At 40.6% G+C, this 9,827-nt stretch overlaps 1 protein-coding gene across 3 annotated transcripts in view; it reads right to left on the bottom strand.

The window, feature by feature from the left end:
• Window positions 1-1,210: 1,210 nt before the first annotated feature.
• Slc9b1 (solute carrier family 9 member B1) overlaps window positions 1,211-9,827 on the bottom strand; it is a 53,899-nt gene continuing 45,282 nt past the window's right edge. For all 3 annotated transcript variants that reach the window (XM_010641575.1, XM_010641574.1, XM_010641576.2), the window contains 3 exons: window positions 6,652-6,760; window positions 5,839-5,975; window positions 1,211-2,049 (listed from right to left, as the gene is read on the bottom strand). In XM_010641575.1, the coding sequence (XP_010639877.1) occupies window positions 1,864-2,049; window positions 5,839-5,975; window positions 6,652-6,760 (432 nt within the window). In that variant the 3' untranslated portion in view covers window positions 1,211-1,863. The remainder of the gene's footprint in view (window positions 2,050-5,838; window positions 5,976-6,651; window positions 6,761-9,827) is intronic.

Below are 9,827 nucleotides of genomic sequence, written 5' to 3'. Positions count from 1 at the left end.
GCTGCTCCACCCGGGAGCCCAGGTGCCCGGCCGTCCCGGACACGGCCCTCCCCACTCACCGCACCCCACTCACGTGCTCCAGCCGCGAGCCGGCAGGCAGGGCACGGGGTCACGGCTGGCTGACTGTTCAAAGTGGGGAGGGACCAAATACCTAAACCTGGAAGGCTCGAAGTAGTATGGGGGGCTTTGTCAAGTGTAAAATAAATATTAAAAAGAAAGGAAATGTTGAACCGTATGTATTAGCAAATGTCACCTAGCAAATAGAATGTTTCCTGGGTTACTTACTGATTTGAAAACAAAGGATCTACCTAAGTAGTAGAATATAAAAATACACTAATGTTTTATAGATTCTGGGAAAAAGGATTTTCAGCAGAATACAAACGTAAAGCTTTCCTGAGCTTGTTTGTAGTGTTTTAGTGTGCCATAACAGACTGTCCTGTTTTCAAGAATAGAAGCAATCACTGAGCAAGGAAGCATTAGCCCCCAAGATGAATGTAATTATGTACTATAAACATATGATAAAAGAAAGTATAATTTAAGATTATAATTTTTCTTTTTTGGTTTTTTGAGACAGGGTCTCAACTGTATAGTTGAGACTGACCTGGAACTCACTATGTAGCCCAGGCTGGTCTCAAACTCACAGCTATCCTCCTGCCTCAGCCTCCCAAGTGCTGGGATTAAAGGTGTGTGCCACCATGCTCAGCTTTATAATTTTTTGTTTTTTGTGAGACAGGGTCTCACTCTGTAGCTCAGGCTGGCCTCAACTTACAGTGATCCTCTTGCCTCTGCCTCCCAAGTGCTGGGATTACAGGAGTGAGCCACCATGCCTAGCTAGCATAGTTTATAATTTTTTTTTTTTGAGACATGGTCTCACTATGTAGCCCAGGCTGGCCTTGAACTCACTATGTAGCCCACATTAGCTTAAAACCTGGTGACCCTCCTGCCTCAGCCTCCCAAGTGCTGCAATTACAGATTATAATAGTCTAGCTTTAATAAAAATCCCCTAAATAGTGAAAAAAGGGTAAAGATACACTTGATAACTTTAGGCTTATACACAGATTTCCTCAGCCAGAACTGAGGAAAAATTTGTATTGCTAAGAAAAAGAAAATTTTCAAGACAGTCATCTATTAATCTTTCACTTCTGCAGGCTGCCTTTATTGCCTACATTTAAAATACCAATAAAAATATACAATATTTTATTCATTTGTGACTTTATTTCTGTAAATAGAAACTACAGGTAATTTTTCATCTAAAAACTGTAACTAGATTTCCTTTGAAGTGTACCACATTAGTAGTGTAAGGCTACCTCTGGTTCTTTTCCTTAACATCATTTATTCAGGTCGTCACTAAAAACAGAACTTGAAATCTATTTAGCTGACCCACTTAAAGTTGATGTGTTTTATTCCTGTCATCGTTTTTCTTTTTCAGATCAGTTTTTGAAGTGAACTAATGGGGTGGGAGTTCTCCTTCTGTCTGGAGATGCAGGCTTCTCACCAGGTCCAACATGCCAGTGCACTTCTGTGCAGGTGGCTCGTTTGGTTTTCATTCTGCTTTGTTTGTATTATGATAACGGATTCAGCCTTAGTGAGCAAACTTTCCCAGTGTATTTACAGATTGGCTTTGGGCTTGAAATACAGAGACACTGAGCCTTCCATGGAATGCTGTATTACCGAATGTAGTTGGAAGCAACAGATCCAAGGAAAGCCCCGAGGAGAAGTTAGGTAGGCAGTGCCCTCTGGGCCCTGTGTACACCCCACATGTACTTGTACTTTCACCGTGTCCTGCCTGAGAGAATTCACTGAGACGAGCAGGTGCGAGGCAGCGATGACATCAGTGGCCCCTGCGTCCCGGCAGGTGCAGCTTTATGGCGCTTGGGGTTGGGAGTGGTGTGAGAGCATCCTGGGCCCCAGGATGCCGATGAGCAGAGATCCATTTGGGGCTGTGAACAGGATGGCTAAAAACGCCACTGTCATCACGTCCTTCGAGTATGACTCCAAGTGGGGGGCCGTGAGCCGTGCTGTCTCCAGAGCCAAGGGACCCAGGACAGCCTGTGTTTAGGACAGGGAGTAAAGGGAGATGCTAATCAGAGCTAAGGTGCAATCAAGTAAATGATCCTGTTGAAAGAAACAGTCTAGGACTAAACTGTCAGACGAAGACGAAAGATGCTGAGCAGCTGCTCACCAATTCTGTCTCCTCCCAGAAGACAGGCCTGGAGGAATGGACTGGTCATGGTACAGGGTCGGGCCGCTTTGTACACGGTACCTGCAGGCAGGGCCTGCCTGGCTCTGGCCTCTGAGTTCCAAGTGAACCCTGCGGGGCACCACAGGCTGCTGCCAAGGCCCTGCACAACCCGAGGGTTCCTGGGGACACAAGGCTTTGCTGCTCAGCTCACTGTTCTTGTGTGTGTGTGATACAGCACCAAGCACAAGAGGATTGGAATCCAGCAAACTGAGTTTGAATTCTGTTTTGCCACAGCGAGGTGAATGATCACTTAAAGGTGACTAACACTTACTTTCTTGTATTTATTAATTTATTGGTGTTGGGGATCAACTTGGGACCTTGTACTTGTAAGGCAGGTGGTAGCACCACTGAGCTAACCCCTCAGCCCTATATTTATTTATTTATTTTTGTTTTTTTGAGTCAGGGTCTCACTATGTAGTTGAGACTGACCTGGAACTCACTATATAGCCCAGACTGGTCTCGAACTCACAGCGATCCTCCTGCCTCAGCCTCCTGAGTGCTGGGATTACAGGTGTGTACCACCATGCCCGGCTGCTATTATATTTATTTTTTAATGACATGAAACAAATTTCTTACTAATTCTATTTCTTCGTATTAACTAATCTAGGCAAAAAATTGCCTTAAAATTTTTAGAGATGAAATACAAATTACAGTTGCAAAGTACAGCAGCAACAGCATGTGTTAACATTCTGTCACTGTGATAAAATACCTGAGAAATAACATGAATGAGAGACCTGGAGGGAAAGTGGCTGGGGACAAGATAGAGTCCCCAAGCCGGGCATGGTGGTGCACGCCTGTCATCCCAGCACTCAGGAGGCTGAGGCAGGAGGATCACCTTGTGAGTTCAAGACCAGCCTGGGCTACATAGTGAGTTCCAGGTCAGTCTCAACTACATAATGAGACCCTGTCTCAAAAAAAAACAAACAAAAACAAAAACAAACAAAACAAAACAAAAAAGATAGAGTCCCCAAGGTCAGAGCCTTGTCATCCACTCCAGTTAGGCCCAACCTCCTCAGGGTCCACTGTTTCCCAATCATGCCACTGCGTCATAAGCCCCACAGTGACTTATTATACTGATGGGCTTCGACCCCAACTCAGGAGCCTGGCTTCTGAATGCATGAGCCTTCGGGGACCTTTCAGATTCAGACCACAGCAGCCTGGTGATAGAAATACCACCTCTGATATGGGACACTAAGGCAAGAGAACCCCTCAACTTAATGTCACTTCCACAGCCCAAGTCAATCACTACAGACATGGCAACTTGCTTTTTACAGAACATACAAGTTGGCCAGAGTACCGGGTGCTAGGGCAAAAAGAAACCAAACAGAGAACAAACTCTAAAGAACCTTACAATTTAGAAAAGGTTTTAAACACGAAAGTGTAAAAAACTACTCTTCCGGGGTGATGATGGTGAAATGGTGACACTGATAATATCTATGCAGTTATACGGCACTTGGCACAGATACCTTTCTCCAAGCTTTACATTTAGTAACTCACTTAACCCTGTTGGCAAACCCACTCTGAGATTTAGTGTTATTTCTTTAGCAGGATCCAACCAGGAAACTCATCTGGACATTTTTGTGCTAAATTCTTTACCCTCTTGCTATCTCCCCTTTGCCTATTCTAATGGTTACTGGTATTTCTAAACAGAGGAGTTAAGAGAAAGGACGGAGTCTGGCCCATTCTACTTCCGGAGCAGAGAATGGAGGGAGTGGATAAAGAAAAACATTTTTTCAATTTAAAATATTTGTTGACTCCATTCATAGGAGGGACACTGTAGTCTCTTGTGTTGTTTCACTTGACCGCATAAATAATTAATTTTGGGCTGTAATCCCAGCTCAGTGGTAGTTTACCTAGCATACACAAGGTCCCGATTTAACTCTCCAGCACTGAAAGGAAAAAGGAAACGAAGAAAGCCTCTGTCAGTCCCTGGAACTAGCTTGGTACTCTCTTCACTGACAACAGCACAGCCTGGGCCCGGCAAAGCAGCAGGCAGAACGGGATAATATCGTGGGACCCTGGTGAGTGCGTGGTCTATTTCCTGTTTCTTTTTTTCTGCTTAGGGAGGTCTGGATAATAAAACAAAACTGCAAGTGTAGGTTGGAAGGAGGGAGAATAGCACATATTCCCTCTGTAGATTTATTATTCCCTGCAGCAGAACTTAAAAACAAAAAGTTACGTGGGCTGGGGATTTAGCTCAGTGGTTCTGCTGCCTGCCTCATAAGCGCAAGGACCTGAGTTTGATCCTCTGTACCAAAAATAAAGAAATAAATGAATAAAAAGAAAAGTAATGATTTATATTCACTCAAAGGTAAGATGAAATAACAACCCAGCGAACTGAGCTCCCCCACGAGCCAGCAGTTGTGCTAAGCTCTTCACGTGCTGATTTCATTTAATCCCCGCCCCGCCGTGCTGCAGTAGATGCAGTTACAGACCTTGCTGTAAAATGAGAAAAGGAAGGCTCTGAGAGATGAAGAAGCAAGCTGCCTCAGGTGGGACGCAAATGACATGGTTCTCAAAACAGCGAGACCCTATTAGTTTGCTTGCTTGCTTTGTTTTTGCAGTGTTGGGGATCAAACTCAGGACCTTGTGCTTGTGAAGCAGGCATAGTGCCACTGAGCTACACCCACGGCCCATCAGTTTGCTTTCTTAACCATGATAATGGAGAATGTGGTTGCAGGGAAACTTGTAAGATTCTGTTTCGCAGTGTGATGAAGAAAAAAATTCCAGGAAATGAAGCTGTGGTGCTGCCAGGTTGAACAGTCAGTAGCAGTATCTTTCAGTGGGAGAAGAGTCTCACTGGCAAGGACGAAACGACAGCTCCCTGTTCACCCACCCATTCACTTTTGTAGGCTTGCAGTGCCTATTCACCTCCTGCCTGCCACGCACTGTGTTAATGCTAGGGAATAGTAATGACACAAAAACAAAACAACAAAAAACACCGTGTCCCTGTTTTTCCTATATAGTATTTTGGGGGATTTGGTCACTAATCAGTCATAAAAATAAATGTATACAGCCAGGCATAGTGGCACAGGCCTGTAATCCCAGCACTCAGGAGGCTGAGGCAGGAGATCACTGTGAGTTTGAGGCCAACTTGGGCTGCATAGTGAGCTTGAGGCCAGTCTGAGCTACATACTGAGGCTCTGTCTCCAAGAAAAACAAAGGTATAATAAAAGGCATTTACATATTCATGTGGTGGAGTGAGTGGAAATGGACAGCTTAAAAAATACATGTTGCAGGCTGGGGATGCAGCTCAGTGGTACCGCGCCTGCCTCACATGTACAAGGTCCTCAGTTTGATCACCGGTGCCAAAACAAAAAGTGTCTCTACTTTAAAATCCTAACAGTTGGCTCTATAATGTGTACTGAAATAAAAAGTTCCATTTTCCAGATATATTATTATATTATCATTTATATTTTAGGAAAATAGACACAATATTTTCATTCAAGAAGTACACTTTTGATTTTCAGAATAAACACTTTTAAAATTGTAAAGTAAATTAAGCAAGCATTTTGTGACTGGAGTAATATTTTTCACTAAGAATTTTTTTAAAAGTCGCCTAACTAAAAATATTATAATAATTTAATGTATTTTACCTGCACTGTAGCTTTGGGCATCCATGATAAGGCGATGAAAATTTTCTCCTTAAAATTAAAACCAGCGAAACACATCATTGCAAATGTGCTTAAAATTCGGACACATACTGCCAAACACAGGGTAGTGATACAAGTGCCTACAACAGATCAAAATAAATGTAAGCAACAAAGCATTTAGGAAGAAGCCGTTCTTTATGCTTAGAGATATGATTTTTTTAAAACAATGCAAAGCATTTTAAGGCTGTTGCCTCTGTTTTTAAAGTAAACATAACTGGTAAAGGATACGAATATGACTGAGGCTGGCCCATAAGGTGCCAAAGATGACTTGTGGGACTGCTGTGGAGCATGACAGAGATGACAGACGCTCACTTCTGAACTGGTGAGTTTGGAATCCAATTTACTCAATTCTTTTTTCTTTTGGCACCGGGGATCAAACTCAGGACCTTGCACTTGTAAAGCAGGCGTGGTGCCATTGAGCTACATCCCTGGCCCCAAATCTACTCAATTCTGAGCTGTCAGACTTTTGGAGAAACACTTAAAGGAAAGCAATAGAAAGCATCTGATGCTATCTAGTATTTCCCCTCAGAAAAGAATCTTAATTTATCTCCTCAGATCACTCAGGGAAGATATTCACGGCTATCTCCAGTCAAACAATCAAGTAAACAAACACAGGAAGAGCAGAGTGCTTTAATGTGGAGTTTTTGAAGAAGGTTCTTATAGCTACTTATATACTGTAAATAAAAATAATAGGCATTCATAGTTTTCCTAAATACTTTTGAATCTTATACCTTCTGTACTCTTAATTATTCTTACCAATAGCATTTGTTTTAAGAGATGAAACAGATACTTCTGATCCAACTAAACCGAAAAGAAGAGGTTCAAAAATATTCCATGTATTTAAAATAAGTTTTTGGACTCTAGTCTGAGGAAAACAGAAACATATTTATAGTTACTGTGCCTACATAAAGAGAAGTGCATTTCAAAAATTTAAAGTCATGTTTAATATTTTATAAACAAGATTTATTTCTGAGAAAATTAATAAACTTAATAAAAATTGAGGTTAACCTTTTATTCAAACATTTATGTAGAATTGGATTAAAAGAAACTCACAAAGCTATTAACAAAATACTATTATTAGGTCATAATGTCACAGAACATGAGAGGTCTTTGGCGTTCCAGCAGCATCAGTAGGAGTTCCATTATGTTTGTGAGGTAACTGAACAGAGATGGAATCACGGGAATCACGTCCTGCTTCCTAAGAACACACAGGTCAGGCACACACTGGGCTCCTGGAAGGCAGCTGGGAAAAAGCTCCACACTAAATTATCCAGGAACCCAGTGCCAGGAAAGCAAACCCTGAAACGTCACAGGTTACTATGAAAACAACAACAACAACATTCTGGTAGTCTGTTGGGCCTGCTTTCCAAAGGACTAAGGTTGATTACTTTAAATTATTTTTCCTTGAGTCTGAACTAAAAATTGTACATTAGATTCTTCTGTGGTTGCCTGCTGAGCCCCCCTTCCTGGGAATGCGTCCCTCTCCGTGTCACTTTACAGTTCAAAGGGAAATGACAGGAAAAACCCCTCTGGCGTAACAGTACTCTGGCTTTTCTCCAGGAATTTGCACAGAGATTTTAGTCTCTGTCTGGGCTTGTCGTTCATTACACACACATTAAAAACTTTGGTGTCCACTGCTTGAGGCATAAACTGCCTTCATAATTATTCCCTTTATGACTGGATTTTCTGATTGCCATTTTGAAAAGTTTTAAAAGGGGCAAAAGGAAAACAATATTATTGCTTCTTTATAGCATATTGTCCTCTTTGTTTTGATCTTTAAAACCCACTTATTATTTCTCATACTAGTTTTTATTTCATTTTTAATTGAATTTAGTGACTTATTAACCATTTAATGAGTTTCATAATCATGATTACATTGAAATACTAAACAAAATGCTAATGAGTTTTGGGTAGGGAATTTCTCAAGCAGATTCTAAAATTAATCTAAGAAAGAATATGGACCAAGAAGTAAAATGAGGGGGCAGCTTCTACTGGAGTTTTAGATACAAAACTGTACTGATTTAAAACAGTAGTATTGGCATAGAAATGGAAGGTAAGTAAAATTAATAGGATAAGAAGAATATATAGGAATCTATATGTGTAAGAATTTAGCTTATGTTAAAAGTATCCAAAATAACTATAATATGCAATATATATATAATAAATATATAAAATATAAATAATCTGCTGAAAATTATTGAGCTTATATGGAGGTATATATGAACATACATCATCTACTTAAGTGCATATGTATGAATACACATATACGTGTGCATATACCCTTACTTCACAACATTCAGAGAAATTCCAAATGAGTTTAGTTTAGAACTAAACGCCAAAACAATATAATTAAAAACTACTAAAGTGACTATATCCTGGAATATCCTTCAAAACCAACAGAGAAATAAAAACATTCCATGACAAAAAGAATCTAAAGAGACTCATGACTAAGCCAGCATTGGAGAAAATACTTGAGGGAATTCTAAACAGAGAGAGTGAGGCTAACAGCAGCAAAAAGGCTGAAGGAGAGGATATATCTAACTGGCAGGGTAAATGAAAGTAAAATAGAAAGGAATCAGCACTGAAAAAAATAATATGATAGGAACCAGCAAATACCTTTCCATAATATACATTGACTCAACTTCCCAATCAAAAGACACAGATGAGCAGATTAGGTAAAAACCCAAACCCAACTACAATACACGGCACCTACAAGAGAAACTACCTTATCCACAAAGAAAGGGTGGAAAACAATATCCTATGCAACTAGCCCAGAAGCAGGCAGAAGTAGCTGCTACCTTAATCTCAAAGCGAACTTCATACCACAATTGGCGAGAAGAAACAAAGAAAGTTACTATGTAATGGTAAAGGGAACAATTCAACAGGAAGTGATGACAATTACAAATATATATGCACTGTGGGCTGGGGATGTAGCCCTAATGCACTGCACCTGCCTGGCAAGCATGAGGTCCTGGGGGGAAAAAAAAATATATATGCACTGAATATCAGTGCACCAGATTTCATAAAACACAAAAATCACCTGACATAAAATGACAGCTAGGCACCAATTTAAACATAGGGGGAGACTTTAATATCCGACTCTCACAAATAGGTCAACCAAACAAAAATTCAACAAAGAAATACCCGAGTAGAACCATACCACTGAACAAATGGGAACTGTCTACAGTGTCTCATCCAACGTCAGAATGCACATTCTCGACAAGGTATGGAACCGTCTCCATAGTACGTCATATCTTATGCCACAGAGCACATCGGAATAAAAAAATGATACACTTTTTTTGTGGTACTGGAGGCTGAATAAAAAAAATGAACTGCAATAATCTGCATTCTGTCAGATCACAAAGGAAGCTAACTAGAAATGAAAAGAGACCACAGACTCTGTGGAAACACGTGGAGGGTAGATTACATACAATGGATAAATCAATGATCAAAGAAGAAATCAGGCAAGAAATTAAAACGTTCTTAGAATCAAATGACAATGGCAATACAACGTACCAAAACCTGTGGGACACAATGAAAGCAGTTCTAGGAGCCATGAACAGCCACGAACGCATACACTAGAAAAACAGAGAGTAATCCCAAATAAATAACTGAATGATGCATCTCAAGGTCCTAGAAAAACAAGAGCAATCCAAACCCACAATATGTAGAAGGAAATAAATCATAAAGATTAGAGCTGAAATCAGTGAAATTGAAATCAATGAAATTGAATACCCACACAGGATCAATGAATCAAAGAGTTGATTCTTTGAAAGGATAAATGAGAGCAATATACCCTTAGCCAGCCTTACAAAAGGAAGGAAACAAATGACATGTATTGGGCCGGAGATTTAGTTCTGTGGTTCTGCCACCTGCCTTGCAAACACAAGGACCCCCGAGTTCGATCCCCAGTTCAAAAAAAAAAAAAAAAA

The sequence above is a fragment of the Fukomys damarensis genome, unplaced genomic scaffold, assembly GCF_012274545.1.
Source record: "Fukomys damarensis isolate Sample0158 unplaced genomic scaffold, DMR_v1.0_HiC HiC_scaffold_25, whole genome shotgun sequence".
NCBI classification, from domain to species: domain Eukaryota; kingdom Metazoa; phylum Chordata; class Mammalia; order Rodentia; family Bathyergidae; genus Fukomys; species Fukomys damarensis.
This window is presented reverse-complemented; position numbering and strand designations above follow the sequence as displayed.